We start from the raw sequence: 17273 nt of genomic DNA on the forward strand, positions 1-17273 counted from the left end.
GAACAGGAAGGCCAGATTAGAATTTGCAAGAAAACATCTAAAAGAGTCTGAACAGTTCCGGGGGGAAAAAAAAAAATCTTTGGACAGATGAAATCAGGATTAACTGATGGGAAAAGAAAAAGTATGGAGAAGGGAAGAAACAGTTAAAAATCCAAAGTCAACCATATTTGTCAAATGTGGTGCAGGCAATGGGTATGTATGGCTGCCAGTAGTGTTTATTGATGATATGAGATGCTGATAGAAGTATCTGGATGAATCCTGAAGTGTACAAGGCTATACTGTCTGGTCACATTCAGCCCAATGCTGCACAACTGATAGCTTCACAGTGCAAATGAGATTATCATGGCAAAAAAATGAGAAATTCTTCATTGGCCAAGTCAGTCATCTGATTACAACCGTACATAGCATGACTTTGAGTTCATGCAGACACAACTGAATGCAGCTGCAGGAAAGGCCTGACAAAGCATCTCAATGGAGGAAACACAGAATTTGGTGATGTAATTGATCGCAAAAAAAAAGTTTAGCCAGTTATTAAACCTAATCCTTATGATTGTTGTTATTTTTGCCTTTGCACTCTGCTGGTACAGAGGCAAAATTACCAAAATTGTGTCACTGTCCAAAAACCTAACCACATTCAGGCCATCTCCTGAGTCAATCTACATTCTCATTCAGAGAAAGAGAAGCATCTGTAGCCCTCCCACCAAAGATGGGGAGCCTGTTAACCTTAAGGCTTTTGGAAAAGTCAAGAACTTTCCCACCTCCACAATTTCATCCTGCTCACTACATTCATGAATGAGCTGCAGGAGTTGGGAGAGTAGCTGTCTGCTCTCTGGCAGCCTTGCTCACATCAGCTCCAGAAATGACTGTATCAGACAGTTGAGATTTCTCTTAAGTGCCTCTCCATGTACTTTTCTCCTGATGACAAATGGGACTTGGCCTTACCTCTCCTTAAAGGGGACTACCAGCAATAGAAAAGGAAATGAGGAAATCTAATCATGGCAATGGTGCCGATGACAAATAATTAAAGACCGATATACTGAACTGATTTTAGATGGTTAATTGATGAACAAAGGCAGCACAGTGGTGGAAAAAGGATATTATGATGCCATTATTTTCTCAGCACACGTGTTTTTTCACCGATGTGGACCAACTGCAGTGTGTTTTTTGGTTTTATATTTGGGTTTGCGGTGCTGCAATGCTGTGTGAACTAAAAAATTTATAATCAGCGCTGAAACTACAGTGTGCATGAAATGAACTAACCCAAAGAGACTCCCCTGAGACACCAAAGACAGATTACATACCTGTGTGAGTGAGTGCGAGTGTGCTTGCCGCACCACTCATACACATACACCAGCTCTCTGGGAAAATAACTCATTTATGACTGTCATCATATTACCATAACGCTGTCTAATGAACATAACCTTCCACAGCTAATTTGAATGACTCCCAACCCTCTTTCTCTCTCATTTCCATTGAACGACTTAACAATGTTAGCCCAGTCAGTTAATGAAGATAAAGCACTTCAGAAGCTTTGCCAGTAGCAAGCACCGGGCCAGTGTTTCCAAACCTGGGGGCTGAGACCCCCATGTGGAATCACAACATAGCAGAGAGAAGAAACATTTGTTACGCAGCAGCTTTTAACACTGTTTTGCAGCCTTTGTGGCTTTTTTTTGGTAGTGTGTTTGATAGTTTCTTTAGGTGTCTAAAACATATTTGGAAACAGCAACCAGTGCTTGCAGGTTGACATTACTTTAAGGGGTTGAACACTGCTCTAAGCCACAGCTTGAATGAGAAAGTTTAAATAAATAAATAAAACACCAAGGGAAAAAAAACACTTAGGCAATCATCTAACAAAAAGGTAACACATGCACAAAAAACCAAAATGCTAATAAAAGTATTACAACACGCAATTTATCAAGCTCCCAGTGAGAAATCAGTTTGGACAACAGAGGCCACCTTGTGTCGCCTTGCTTTCCACTTCAAACTGTTTCCATTTTCAGCAGCATTACGACTGAACCCGATACAGTTTCCTCAGCTCAGCTCAGTCATAACAACTCTGAGTTCACTGATGGCCTAGGGGTACTTAAATCTGCATTTCCTCTCACTCATGCATACTAAGAGCAGACTCTGAGAGGACTTTTTTTTTTCCTGTGTCCCTCTCAGTGTAGAATTGTACGTCACTATGTAAGCAACATCTGAGATAGAAAGCTGCATGCTGGCATCTACTGTTCACTTTGGGCACAAACAGGACTGTGCTAGTCGTCCTCATTTATTTAGACTTTGCTAGGAAAATGAGTACTGAGAGTACTTTTCTGTATTCATAATCCCATCAATTTTGACAAGATCTCCAACACCACTGGCTGAAATGCATCTCCAAACCATGACAGAGCTTCCATGGATGACTGTAGACATTTGCACCTCTCTCCTGCCCTCCTCTGTATGTTAATGATTTTAAAAATCATAATTTTTGATTCATCACCCAATTAGACCTGTCGCCACTGATAATCAGTCCAGTTCTTGTGTAATTTGGCATGCCTCAGCCTTTTCTACCTGTTTCTCTTCCTTAATAATGACTTCTTGAAAGCCACTTTTCCACTGAGCCCTTTTCTGATGAGCCTTCATTGAATGATAGCTGGATCAACTGAAGCACCAGATGCATCTCTCAGGTCCTGTGTCAGGTCTTTGCTGGATTTTTTTTTTTTTTTCCCCAAGATGCTGTACATCTAGTTTTTAGGCCTGGCAGTTCTTTTTCTTTGTCCGCCACTTGTTCAGTTTCTTCAAATTATTTAAAGATATACTGCACACTACTCCAAGATACATCAAGTTTTTGGTCAGTAGCTCTCTGGGAATCTCCTTGATGATGCAAAAATTCAATTTTGTCTGTCAAGCTATGTTATTGTTGGGATTTTCATAGAGGTAACTAAAGAAATTGGAACAAATTATGTGTTTTTGCAACAGGCTGCTGGTAAAGTGCATTTTTCTTTCTTTGCTAAGTTGTCTCTTATGTGTAGATACAACACTGGTTCATCCCTTGAGTCAGGTGCCTTTTTATGCTTGAATAAGGCCAAGGTCAGTGTTAAGTGGTTTAACAATAAATAAATAAGAATTATCAAAAAATGGTCATATAGTGTACCGAAAAGGAGTGAAGCCCTTAAGAAAGCCTGGAGAACCATTGCTCAAAACCACTTCCAGAAAAAAAAGGTCCCTTGATAGCAAAATATAAAAATATAAAGAAATGAAGGGTGGCTCAAGATGTTTGCACACCATTTAGTGTTTTATTATACTGTGTTTTTTTATAAAGGTTTTAATGGAATACATCATAAGACATTGTGCGTATTGTTTTGGACAAAGAAGATGTTTTCATTCTGTAGACAAGCCTGACCAAGAGATTAAACACATACACATCATTTTGTAAAGTAGACACTGAAAAGTATAAACATGTATCAAATTCATCATGGATAATCCATAAAATGTAACTAGACGCATGTCATAATAAACACAGCTAAACAGCATAAGTAGTAAGTGACACTCTTTTAAGCTAACCTGAATGTTCCACTTGCTCTCTGTCCTTGGTCAACAGCAAGCTCTGTACACTGGACTAAATCTCTGTAACATTAAATGATTTGCACTTGAGACTTAAAGCAAGCATTTGGTCAAAGTTGTGTAAACAGTTTGAAAAGGCACAAGATTATATTACAATTTGTATTTCTGTTCATGTGGTAGAAAGATAAATGTGGAATACTCTACCAGAAGTAATATTTTGATCTACAACTTCATAATAGAGCACAATATTGCTAACATTTAATGATCTTCCCAATAGCATCTAATATGAAAGAATACCCCCCAAAAGAGCATTCCCTTTGCCAAGTGGCATAGTTCAAGCGATATCATGAAAAACATACAAAATCAAGATTATGTTCCAGTTAATGAGCTACATTTTCAAGTATTAGGAAATTCATCTCAAAAACTGTCAAGAAGCTAAACGATTTACAAAATACAAGCATTAACAGCTACACTGATTTGAAGAGATTTGGAGTATTGCTATGAAATCTCTGGACTGCATTGGCTTGTACTTTTTTTTTTTTTTTTTTTTTTCCCCCCAATCTGACTGTTGTTGAAGAAAAAAAAAAAAGTCAGTCCACTGGTTTTTAAAAAACCTCTGACTCATGTTGTGCCAAAGCTTGAGGCAGTGTAGTTCCACACGGACCCTGGAAATGGTACCTGTGCCACATCACACACACACACACACACACACACACACACACACACACACACACACACACACACACACACACACACACACACACACACACACACACACACACACAGGGTGAGAATTCTAGGTTTGAAGGGCATTTAGATGGTATAACTTTAGTTTATTTAATAAAAACTTAGTTACTTTGCTGACTTACATGAAATATTCTGATTTTGGTGTTGTATGTATATTAAACTCCGCCACTGGAACACCTCTGGATGCAATCCGGGGGCCAAACATGGCTGCTGGGTAAACGATAGAAGATGTGCCCACCTATTTAAAAAAAAAAAAAAAAAAAACAAACACAACAACTATGAACAATGACCCCTGGCCCCTACTGGCAACTTTAAATGGGAAGAATACCATTTCAGGTGGAGTCTTTCACAAATTCTGAACAAACACTGTATTACATAACACTATTACACAGGAAGAATACAGTATGTTTATTGCATATGCATATTAAAATGAAGATATCTCACCACTAGACAGAGATCACAGGTTTCAATTTCTTTTTCCACCTTGGTCAGAATGTGAGAATCCAGCGTCTCCCCAAAAAACACCACATTGGGCCTCAGCAGACCATTACAGTCTCTATCATCACACCTAGATCCAGCAATATCAAACAGTCCCCACATTAATTGTGTCATACTGCATCAATCATGAAGTAATTCCATCCTCACTGATAGAGATGTGGTCAAAAAAGTAACATGTTTGATAGTTAAAGCTAATAAACTTGAAGAATAAGATGTTTTCAGCCACACTTAATAGCAAAACCAAATTTGAAATATTCATAGCACACCACTGCCCCCAAGTGGAAGAACTGATATAACTATCCGCAACACAGGACTGGAGTTTAAAGTCATTTAGCAGGAAAGAGCTGCAGGTCTGATAGCAGTTCAAAGAAAAGGAGGAAGTGGGTGGAGATGATGGTTAATGTAATCCTCTCACAATACTAATGATATGCTTCTCTTAAGTGTGCATTTGGTAGCTTATTTGTGTTTTCTTACTCAGAAGATTTTGTTTTTAATAGTTTCCTAGTTCAAAGGGAGAGAAAAATTTCCCTGCAAGGTCACACACACACACAAAATTACACAAAATTATGTAAATGTCAAACAATTCACAAACAGCCAAGCTGACTATTTCTCAGTGTTTGCATAATCATAATCATGTGCAATTAGAATAAGTTTGCTTATTAATTTTGTGCAGAATTTCAGGCAACTCATTTTGTGTCTGACTGACTACAGGAATGCAAAGAGAAACGCAAAACAAAAAGCTTAGCAAATCTGTGTTATTAATATGACATGAAAGTAATCCCACCTTGGCAGCTTATCCACAGGAATCTGGGCATCAGGAACATCTGGGCCAGGGTCACTGCACATTAACCAAGCAAACACTGCAGGTTAAATAGCACTCTATCCATGCAGGGGGGTTAAACTGAAAAGAATCGGCTGCAAATTCTGAATGTTAATCAGAGGTGGTGTTATTTACCCTTTGTTTATTAAAGCAGCACATATGGGGCTTCGCTTGTTCACTGCCACATGCCCACAACTCATACAGCGTGTCTCCATCAGACTGCCTGCAGTTATACACAGAAAACACAGCTGTTCTGCATTACAGTGCCGGGGACACAAAAAACATGTCCTGCTCACCAGGATTTGTTAAAGATGACAGCTGTAGCAGGTGAGTCAAATGTTTTAGCACTCTGGCCACCCTGAAAACAGCATGAAAATAAACAAGCCAGTCAAAATGTTCTTCAAAAGGCCAACTCAACACTTGTACTGACATTAAATTACTGACTAACTCTGTGGGCTTGAGTTTGCTTGAGAGACTAACAGCTATGAATCAGGTCTTTCCATATCCCAGCAAAACCACAATACTACCGTCAAAGTTTCCATTAATCAATACACAAGGAGAAGTTTTAGGGTGACTTTATATTGTTAGCACAAATGGGAAAATTTGTTCAATTTCAAAACTTAAAACTAAGTGGGGAAAGTGTTAAAGAAGCCTATGGAAAGAAATTTGAGCTGAGCATGGAGAAAGAGCCTCACAAATTATACAAAAACCAGTCGGCCATTCTAAGAATGCAGTCCTCTGCCAAAGCCTTTTGCCACGCTCCACCATTCCACCAAGTTTCATACAATTCCCCCAAATAGTATTTGTATAATCCTGCATGTAATAAAAATATTACAATTCTAATGGTAGTTTGCATCTGTGGCCCCACTCTGCTCCTCACCATGAACATTGAGCACATGTTTGGACCCAGCCTGTCGATGCAGGTCATCTATGCACTGGGTGATAACAACCACAGAGCGTCCCTGCTTCTTCAGCCGGGCCTCACACTCTGCTATAGCCAAATGGACAGCGCTGGGCTTCTTGTTTAACACCAGCTCCCTTCTGTAATGGTAGAACTCCCAGACTCGAGATGGGTCGCGAGAGAAGGCCTCTGGAGTCGCCAGGTCCTGAGGAGAGAGCCACATGGCTATGTTTTAAGAACAGACCAAAAAGCTAAGAGGGCTGCAATCAAAAGTGCAGAATCCAAAGGTATCTTTAATTATGGAAAGACTTTATTTAAAATTAAGGATAATAGTTAATTAGCTTCTGGTTAGCCTATGATAGGCAATTACAACCTAAACAACAAATCAAAGTGAAAAAAAAGATTTAAAAAGAAAGGCATACATCCATGTAAAAGGGTGTGTGTGTGTGTTGCTTCTTTATCAGTTACCTGAGACAGCCACCTCCTCCACTTCTCATTCTTTCCCCGAAAAGTTGGTACTCCACTCTCTGCACTCACACCAGCCCCTGTGATGATGGCTATGTGCTTGGCTTTGGAAAACACCTCACGGAATGCAGACACATCTAGGGAAATATAAGAAAAACTTCCTTTACATCAGATCTTTGGAAAAGATGCCCAGCAATATTCTCTACTAATGCAAAACTCAAGACAGGAACACTCTCAAAACTGCAATAAAGCACAACACAGGTGTTGAAATCCCAAAGACATGTGCAAAGCTTTCATTTTACCTGAGCTGTGTTTTGCTGTGTCAGTCAGCACTCCATTGGTCACTTGCGTGGAGCACATTCGAAGACCAAGAGCAATGACAGCTCGATTTCGGAGAAGCATTGTCACTAGAAGACCACATAAATACAAAGGGACTAAAATTTCAATGTGTAAACTCCCCCACTCTCTCACACAAGCTGAGGGAACAGTATTAGATGCACTTGGGTTTAGGTTTGAGTCATAGCTTCAATGCAGCATAAAGAAGAGAGGTTTTGATCCAAATTACGGAGACACAAAAGAGTGGACTGCATATATCATGCTTGGTGGGTGCTTGATGTAATGCTAGTTTTTTTCCATTTAACACCAGGAAAACAAAATACATTTCTTTTGACTTTAGGGCCAACAGGAAGACACGTCAACAGGTAGCAGCTGGCAGCGACTGTACTGAGGTTGTAAATAAAAACAAATACCTGAGGACCGGTGCTGGATGAAAAACTGTCATGAGATCCAAGCGCAAGTGTCATTTGCAAAAAAGGACCACCATGTTTATGCTTCATGAAATTCTAACCTTTAGTTTTATTGCCTGGTATTTTTCACTATGTGTAGTTAAGAATAAACTCAATAGGACTGTAAAACCGGGCAGTAAATTTGCAGTTGCAAAATAGTGTGATGCAACTTTGGGATTCCTGGGTGGTGGGAAAGGGATGTCAAACCATTTTCTTGCTGAGCACACATTACTACCATCAGGAGGGAGGGTACGTCTCACGCCCAGAGGTCTTTTAGACCTCGTAGCATAACTCTGTTGGACAAATCCAGGTGATATGACACGATATGGGTGTGACTTGCACATACGTGTATTTGATTTTTGTTGATATTGCTGCAGCACTTCTTTACTGTTTTGGTTGTAATTATCTGACAGTCGCCACAAGACACAAATGAAGCTTCCGGAAGGACAATAAATACAAATACAATACAAAATACAATGTCTGCCTTGCTTTATGCACAATTGAAATATGGATACAAAAAGGCACGTAACGGAATGCAATTGCAACAAAACTCAGTTTTTTTTTTTAAATTTGGCACTGATAAAGTACGTGAATGTTTGTTGTCGTACCCAAAAGGAAGTTGCCAGTTTTTTCTACTATCTGAAAATAACAGAAAAAAGAAGAAAAAGAAAACACCTGAACAAACTTACAGTCTAATATGTTCCAGCAGGTTCAACAGGACGTCCGGCCTAATTTTTGAAAAACATGCCACACGGTACTTAGCCTAATCTAGGAGTTAAAGACTATAAAGATTCTATATACTCTGAGTACGTGTTACAGCTACTTACTGCTGCCGTTCTTTGTTGCTCTGTTTCTTCCAAAAATAACCCAACGACGTCTTTCAGCAGAGGAATAAACGAACAGGAGCCGTTGCTTACTTTAGCTAACAAGTTGCAAAATCATTTGCAAACTCCAAAGATCAGCTGCGTTGACATTTAGCCCTTTTAAGCTCGGCGTAGCCCCAAGACCGTGCTCGCTGTCTCACAAGCAGGAACCACCGCGCACATCTGAACGTCTTGGCAGTAAAAGGCCGAGCGTGTTTAAACTAACTAGCCGCAGTAAATTTATTGTACTTACCTCGCTGAGATATATTCTTTCTATCACAGCAAAACGCTACTGCGAATTGGCTTGTTTACCTGCACTCTTGACTAACAGGAGTTGCCGTCAACATAACAAACTGTCGTAAATCGCAAGCTAAAGCAGGCGCGCCACCTGCCGGCACGCTGGTGTAACTGATTCATTCAAGATGATTCATTCATTCTCAGGTCGGATGAGACAGAGCTTAAAACTTATTTTTGTACTTAAATAATTAAAGGTCTGACATGCTGTCAGAGCGTTTCTTAAATCAAATATATTTTGAATAAATTGATTAGTATTTATTTTGGTTTGGTTAAGTATTTTGGTTAAAAAAATCTTTATAACCCTTGCACAAATGTAATATTTAATTGTATTCATCGTAGCCTATACGGTCCTTATCTGGTCTAATCTGAGTTTATACGTTTACATTTTACATAAAAAAAAAAAAAAAAAAAAAAACCCGAAATCGATCAATTCTAAGGTTGTATATGTCTAGATTCAAATTATTGTTGGCTTTATGTTTTGCCTTCGTATTGTGTAGTATATGCATGTCATAACCCACCAACGCCTCTCTCTTTCTCTCCTCTCTCTCGCTCTCTCTCTCTCTCTTATGTGAGCTCCCTCCTTCCCGTCATCAATAGCTACCTCCCAGCGTGTGAGAGTGGCCGTGGTTCTGCATCTGCCCCCAGTCGGCCAGAGCAGTCTCCACTGGACACTGGGTGAAAATTGATGGCGACCACTCCAGCCAGCAGCACAGACCGCCGACCGATAAGGAGACTCCGCTCCAAGAGTGAAACACCATATCTTATAGAAGCACGACTCTCCTCCAGCATGCGGACAGGTAAGAGCACATCCATCCAGCCATCATGCCCCCAGATCTTCTTCTTGGATTTTTTTTTTCCCCTCCCAGATGTCGTTGAATGATGTGGGTGGAGTGAGGAGATTATTGTCTAAAATACGCTCCTGTTTTACGCGAATGTGCCTTCACAATATCACAATATATGTGGATTTGTAGAACAGTTTGGGTGTTAACCGTTTAAAATACATTAATTTGTAGCTACTGATATATATTTTTAAAGGCAGGGAGAAATGTGAGTGAAATATTATGCAACTTTGTAGACTAACGCTGGGACCTGGTGTCTGTTGCAAACTCCGGAGTTTAGAAAAAAAAATATTTTTCATTTGATTTTGTGTGTTTATTTATTTATTTCATAGCTTTAAATACCAGTCTCGTGTGAATTTTGATTTCGTCAGCGTTTGGTAATTGCTACCACTGTAATTCAACGCAGTTACATAATAATGAAAAAGCTTCAACGTGACCCTGTAGTAGCCCCAGCTTTGGCTGCGGTGCACAGAATCGGGTGGGATATCCGGTTTCTTGTGTATGACTCTCAGATTCTAATCACTGCATTTTAAGCAATTGTAACTGATCCCGCGATGATGCTGGTGGTGAACAGTCTTCTGTCTCCACCACCCTGTACAAAGTGTGTTGCATCCCCTGTTACCATGGTGACTTGGCATTTTATGCTGACTGAGTCAACCGGATTCAGATCTTTTGCACTACAGTATAATTATGATACACTACAAGCTGCATCCAACAGTCTGTTTCGGCGACAGATCTCATCACAGTCATGCCAGTTAACAGCCTACTATGAAGGATGTTTGAGAGCCCGTTTTGTATCTCAGTCAAAATGTGACTTTCTCTTATTAGTCTCATTAATTGGATCACAAGTCCTGCTGTTTGTTCATGTAAAGCATTTATAAAAAAAAAAAAAAAAAAAAAAAAAAGGGTCCTGGTTGCTCTTGTCCCACTGTATCAGCTTGCTGGAGTCACACCCATCATCCACCCAGCAAAATGTATAGCATACTGAACCAGCCATGTCTGTAGTGTGTAAGGTTTTCATGCTGGCCAGATGTCCATATATTGTAGCCCCCCCCCCTTTTTTTTTTAATTTAAAAATATAACATAATGCCACATATTTTATTTTCACCTACATATAATTTTCTTACAAATGATGACATTGGATGGAACTGAAATTGAAGAAGTTTGAACATTCTGATAAAGCAGTGTGTCACCTCATTATGACATCATCTCTTAGTAATTTTTCAGTGAATCATTTAGTTGCAAAATGTCCAAAAAAGTAGTGAAAATACCCAAAGAGACACCTTTAAGGTCCGCCTCCGGTACCCCAAACGACAGTTCCAAATCCCAAAGATAAGACAGTTACCAGATATAAGAAATCTGTCTGGCAGAGAATCATCTACCAGACATCATTATCAGCATTATTGCTATTGTTATTATTTCCCAAATATGGGATAAATAAAATATTTCTCATCTCATGATCATCCTTTAGAAACAGAATAAACAGTAAAATGCAGCTTACAAACAGAAATGTCTCCCTGCCTCTCACCACAATCCCTGAATTTATTTGTTAGATTGTTTTAAATTTAGATCGTAATTTATTGAGATCTTCACTTCTTCTATTGTCTATTTAACTTCTTTTGTGTATTTTTTTTCTACCTTTCTGAGCCTTGGTGTTATTTTATTGAGCTAGGCTGTTTTTCATGTTTTGGCTGCTGTAACACAGTCATTTCCTGGCTTTTGGGATAAATAATGTAGGTACATGTTATCTTATTTGAAAAGCTGACCTCTGGAATAAGCTAATGATCCCTTGTTAAGTGTATTTTATACAGCTTTATAGTAGAAGAGCAGAGCTTGTGCCGTCTCACATCAGGACAGCTTGGGTTCCAGTGCAGCTTGTCATTGCACGGCAGCTGTGTTGACAGCTCCCAGGTGTGCAATGGGAGCCCAGGAAGTACTGGATGCTCACTTGTGTTTTTCTTGACACATGAAAAAAGAAAAAAAAAGAAAACTGTTTTAGTCTCTTTTGCTCTTGCCAATCAGTGTTTAGCCTGTGGAGAGGAGCCTGTTGTCAGTGACAGGACACTGTCAGTTGTCTCTGTGCTTCTTTTGTATATTGATACTCTACCAACGTGCTCACACAAAGCATAAAGATGGTACGGGGGCGATTTGTACAACAGCTCTGTTGACTCATTTCCACCTGTAGAAGTGGAGCAGGATTTATCTTGCTTATTGCCAAGGAAACTGAAAGTCTTGTGCTTGTGCATGCAGGTGCTTAATAAAGATAAATGACCAGAGCTGCCAAGTGTGTGAAGCAAGTACTAAGCAATTATCTCTCTGTATTTCACAGCAAGACATTGAATGGTTTCCTATAAACTCTTATAATGGTTTAAACAAAGCCCAATTCTTTACACAGAAAGCAAAAAATGGTAAATGAAAACAAAATATTTTGGCTGAATTGGTGTTTGTTTGGTTTTTTTGGTCTTTTTTTTTGCTTGTTTTGTTTGTTCCACAGCATGTCTTTTCTCCTGTCTCTCTCCCCTCATCCCTGACCGGTCATGGCAGATGACTGCCCCTCCCTGAGCCTGGTTCTGCCAGAGGTTTCCTGTTAAAAGGGAGTTTTTCCTTCCCACTTCCCCTTCCTTCAGCAAGTGCTTGCTCACAAGGGGTCATTTTTATTGTTGGATTTTCTCTGTAATTATTATAGGGTCTTTACAACACAAAGCACCTTAAAGCAACTGTTTGTTGTGATTTAGCAGCGTATAAATTGAATTGAATTATTTTTTGTTGTAAATGAGATACATCTTTTCATAGAGTGTAGTCAGATTATAATCAAAACACCACCAACCCTGTATGTGATAATGATTTTTGAGTGACGTCAATTTATGTTTGGAAAGTTTATCTGTGTTATCATTAATTCAAGTCAATTCAATTTTATTTATATAAATTTATTTATATACCAAATCACAACAACAATCATCGCAAGGCACTTTATATTGTAAGGTAAAGACCCTACAATAATACAGAGAAGAAAAACTGAAGATTCACAGTCTTGTGTCTATCAGATGATGTTTGCTTTATTCCTGAAACCAGGTTTAGTTAGCCCATACATAGATCACTGTGGGGGACCCGGGCTGTGCCGTAACTTTGACTTTTACAGAGATAAGGCTGAGACATACAAATGAGAGGCACTCTAAGGGTTTCTAATGGAATTAGCGTGCACATATGAAACATGGCTTTATTGCACTGGTCTGTTCAGAGCCAACACTTATCTAATTTGGCCTGCAGTTAAATGGCTCTGCACAGAGACATAATAACATAATGGCATCAGTTAGCGTGTAGCTGTCAACGACTGTGCCATAAAACATTAAAGGGTGTAGGTGTAGACAAACGTTTGACCCATGTGTCAAGTTTGATTTAAATTTGTACCGCTTGTTATGACACGTTATATTGTTAGCTCACAGAGGCACACACGCACATATACACAGAGCTGCTTGTGGCGTCTGGAATAGCAGCTGTGAACTGACAGAGAATCATTATTGTTTAACTAAGCATCCTGTCTATGGGTTTTTAACAAAAAGCCAGAGATTTGTGTCTGTGCGCTCACGTCACTGTAAATCTTCGCGAAGACAGAGTGTGCAGACCTGCCAGCTCCTTGTTAGTACGTTCCTTGCTGACACAGCATTGGTTTAACTGGAAGAGCTTGCCTTCTTGGTTTTTGTTTTTGTTTTTGTTTGTTTGTTTGTTGATTTGCCTGTCATTCAGCTGCTCAACTACAGCCCCATCTGTTTTCTGCCTGCTTCACACAAGAAATTCTCCCAATTAAAAGAAGCTGGCTCTTTTGATTTTCCACTAAAATATCTCTGCCAAACCAATCAGACATCTTTGGATTTTCTAATATCTTTGCCACCGTGCTTAAACTCACCATATTATTCTGTGTCTCAGGCATTAATCTGCATTAATGCAAAAATACATTGATAAGGTTGTATTTTGATATTGTGGAGCAGATAGATTTTTCTTTTTTTCACAGTACTAAGATGTGTTGAGACCACACAGGACTTGCCTCTAGCCAATCATTTCATAAATACTGAGATTGCCACTATTACCTTTATATATTTACTTTTGTGAGGTTTTTTTTTTTGTCTGTTTTGTTTTTTCTATGTACGTTGGAAACTTAACACACAGTTCAGCTTATTCTCGCATTGTTTCAAAGATTTTCATAGCGCACAATAGTTTCAGCACACCCACTGTACAAATATTAGTTATGCCGAACAGCTGGATGTTGTGTGGGGATGCCTGAAGGCTAGAGCTCCTGCCATTATACCTGGCCTGCATGCAAATAAACTCACACTTGGCTGCACTGCAGATGCAGGGATACTTCCCTCGACTTTTGTGCAAACATTTATTTGCATTGTTATCTGTGTACAATGTGCATGCTGGGACTGTTCAGTCTAGACATTCTTACAAATTGAGATGTACAGGTAAACATGGAAATACACAAAGAGAAGCAGCGTTAACGTTTTACTTGGACATGTTCTGTCTGTCTCACAATTTGATGTTTGAGCCTGGCTTCTGTGCTGCAACCACATTAAGCTAAAAAAAGCTAAACTCAGCTCATTCACCACCCACCACTCCCTGCTTCTCTCTTTCTGTGTTGCAGTGCTTGCTGTCCTAAAGAGTGCAATCAATACACAGATGCATGGTGGGACGGGGTAAATTTCTGCTGCAGAGCTCTGCGCGCCAGCTGGGTTTACATGACAGTTTTTACAGTATGTCTGTACCAGGAGATATATAACTATAGTTTTCCTAACAAAATGCCAGCAGCATCTTGCTCTTAAGAATTTAAAAATGCATATTAATTTCCATGGAAGAAGCTCTAAGCCATTTTTTTTGTTGGAATGTAAAAGGTGACTGCAAGGAAAGGATCCAACAGAATTAGCAATCATCAATTCAAGCTGTCAGCCATTTTTTTCAGAGAGAAAGTGAATTTCTGATGAACTAGTGGGGCTGAAATAAGTGCAGAGGCTGTTGAATTTGCAATGCTTCAGCTGTTTGTAGCACACTAGTGGGTTTTTAGCAAATGTGTTTAGCAAAGTGGTGATAATTAGTGGCAAGAAATCTATATCAGTTCTCCGTCTCTGTCTCCTAATTTATCTCATAGCCCCCATTTCCATTTGCAAAACACATGCATACATCGCATGGCTGACATTTCAGTACATCTTATGAGAGACTATAAAAACAACAGGCACCCATGCAAATATGCCTTCTTGTGCTGAAGCATCCCAGCTCTGAATAATACATGAGTGGGTAAATGAGAGGAAAAAAATAGCAATGCTATATCCAGAACTCTTACTGGATGTTCCTGCACCCTGAAAGTTCAGTGAACCATCGGTGTCACCTGGCCGGAACACCTGCCAACCTCTCTAGCAAAAAAAAAAAAAAAAAAAAAAAAGACAGGCAGGTGTCGTCTATGACAGCCTGCAGGAAACTGCAGCTCTCTCTCAGCAATCTTTCTCTTTCCACTTTCTTTTCATCTCTCTCCCTCTCTATGTCACACTTGGAAGTGTGGAAAAGGCTTCTGGCTGTGATGTGCTTTCCACATGCCAGCTGAGAAATAACGCATTTTTCAAAAAGCCTCGCAAGCAGAAGATCGCTGCATGATGATGTACTTATGGGCTATATTTATAGTAAGTGTGTATTCACATTGGAAAGAGAGGGGTAAGGATTCCACTGCAGTATCAAAGGCAGTGTGGCCAAGGACCAATTATACTAGACTACAGAGCCCTGTGTGAATCACTATTCCTCTCTAATGCTGCTTTAAGAGAATTTAAGGCTAAATGCATCAAATGATTTTGCGTATGATGGAATAAAAAAACAAAGTAGACTGCACACAGTATCTAAGGGATGGGTGATATCCCCTTATCTGCAGGGACAGTAAAATGTATATTGTGTAAGCCAGTTGAGATGCATACACTGTCACCTATTAAGTGGATAAGGTGAATGTATAAAGAAAGAAATCTGATACGGGTGTCACAAATGCAATTCCCAGAGTGCACCAGCTCTTTAGGATCTTTCTGCTGAGTAAGTGTCTTCACAGGGTGAAGAATCCCCTCAACACTGCTGCAAACCTGGGACTCAGTTCAATCAAAGCTGCATTGCACCATTCGCGCTCCTATAACTTGGATTCTTTTTCAAATTATGAACCTGAGCTAAATTGTGACTCATATATTTTGAAACCAGGTTAATGATTGGAAAAATTTAAATAGAACCCTTTATTTTGATCATACTTTTTTTTTTTTTTTAGTCGTCACATAGTCAAAAAAGGTCGTCCTTTTAATTTTTCTAAGATCAATAAAGGGTGGGTACTTTGTGTTATAGTGTACGGCTTATTTTGGAGTGAAAATATTCAAATGGAATAGAAAGGTGTTGCATTTTTCTACAGAAAACAATCTGGTAATTTACGTCTGCATTTTCAGATAGTTATGTAAGTCTGTGAATAGATACTCAAATAGCCTACAGGATAAACCTCTGAGCTCCGAAGAAGCAGAGTAATTCTATAAAATTAAGTGATTGAACTAAGGGAACATTTTACTACTTTCTCCAGCGGTCCTTATAGATAAAGTGTAAAACTGAACTGAATCACATCACATTATAACTGCAGTGACAAATGTTGTGTTTGACCCATTATAATAAAATCTAACATTATGTGGTTTTCTAAGTAAAATATCCAGTCCAATCCAACTTTATTTATAAAGCACTTTGAATCACCCAAAGGGGCCATATATAACTCTTAAAACATCAAGTGGCAACACCTGCAAATATATACATCCTACAGCGCAGCTTCAAATTGAATTGATTATATCCATGAATCTTCTTTGTGGTTTTCCTCTTTTTCTCTTCCCTGGCACCCTTTGTCCAATATATTCACTAGCCCTCCTCTGCACATTTCCAGACTATCTCAGCCTTGCCTTTTTGACTTTGTCTTCAAACACTCAACCTGAGCTGTCCCTCTGATGTACTCATTTCTAGTCTTGTTCACTCTGGTCACTCCGAAATGAAAATCTTAACATCTTCAGCTCTGCCATCTGCAGCGCCTCCTCCTGCCTTTTTGTCTCCAAACCATAGATCATATCAGGCCTCACTACCATTTTTTAAATCTTCCCTTTCACTTTTTCCTTTATCCTTCTGTGGGGACATTAAGAGTTACTATGATTAATTAAAGATATTGCCCTGTCACAGTCATTAATACTGCAAGTACCATTGTACAACAGCCACCACCTTAAATTGTGAAAATATATGACAGCAGTCATATAGTAGGTCAGCAACCAGGAAAAATCTTGATGTGAAGTTGCATATTGCTGAGTTACCTGTGCCTGAAAATAAGCGATATTCGTCTTAACTTTAGCAGAGCCATAAGAGGCCAGTGGGGACCGAAGCTTTTCAGCTGAGCATCCGTTCAGTAGTGTGCTGCTCTTTGAGAGAGTGACAGATGAAAGACTTAGAAAAAATTCAGAGCGTCTGCAGACACAGACAGCA

At 39.3% G+C, this 17273-nt stretch overlaps 2 protein-coding genes across 4 annotated transcripts in view; one reads left to right on the top strand and one right to left on the bottom strand.

Annotated features, from left to right (window-relative positions):
- Window positions 1-4073: 4073 nt before the first annotated feature.
- On the bottom strand, window positions 4074-8972 carry LOC115795179 (NAD-dependent protein deacylase sirtuin-5, mitochondrial-like). Of its 3 annotated transcripts, XM_030750979.1 has the most exons (10): window positions 8587-8869; window positions 8449-8487; window positions 7277-7381; window positions 6978-7111; window positions 6489-6714; window positions 5744-5831; window positions 5573-5626; window positions 4735-4858; window positions 4413-4528; window positions 4074-4221 (listed from the first exon to the last, which is right to left on the bottom strand). In XM_030750979.1, exons 3-10 carry the CDS (start codon window positions 7374-7376, stop codon window positions 4149-4151), a joined length of 915 nt encoding a protein of 304 aa, XP_030606839.1. In that variant the 5' UTR covers window positions 7377-7381; window positions 8449-8487; window positions 8587-8869; the 3' UTR covers window positions 4074-4148. The 3 variants fall into 3 exon arrangements, with proteins under 3 accessions (XP_030606839.1, XP_030606838.1, XP_030606837.1); XM_030750978.1 differs by lacking the exons at window positions 8449-8487; window positions 8587-8869 and adding an exon at window positions 8876-8972; XM_030750977.1 differs by lacking the exon at window positions 8449-8487.
- Window positions 8973-9497: 525 nt separating this feature from the next.
- The window catches only part of LOC115795747 (phosphatase and actin regulator 1-like), a 56993-nt gene continuing 49217 nt past the window's right edge, over window positions 9498-17273 (top strand). Inside the window, exon 1 of the mRNA XM_030751802.1 lies at window positions 9498-9716. Within this exon, the coding sequence (XP_030607662.1) occupies window positions 9605-9716 (112 nt within the window). The 5' untranslated portion in view covers window positions 9498-9604. The remainder of the gene's footprint in view (window positions 9717-17273) is intronic.

Source organism: Archocentrus centrarchus, chromosome 17 (assembly GCF_007364275.1).
Source record: "Archocentrus centrarchus isolate MPI-CPG fArcCen1 chromosome 17, fArcCen1, whole genome shotgun sequence".
In the NCBI taxonomy this organism is placed as follows: Eukaryota; Metazoa; Chordata; class Actinopteri; order Cichliformes; family Cichlidae; genus Archocentrus; species Archocentrus centrarchus.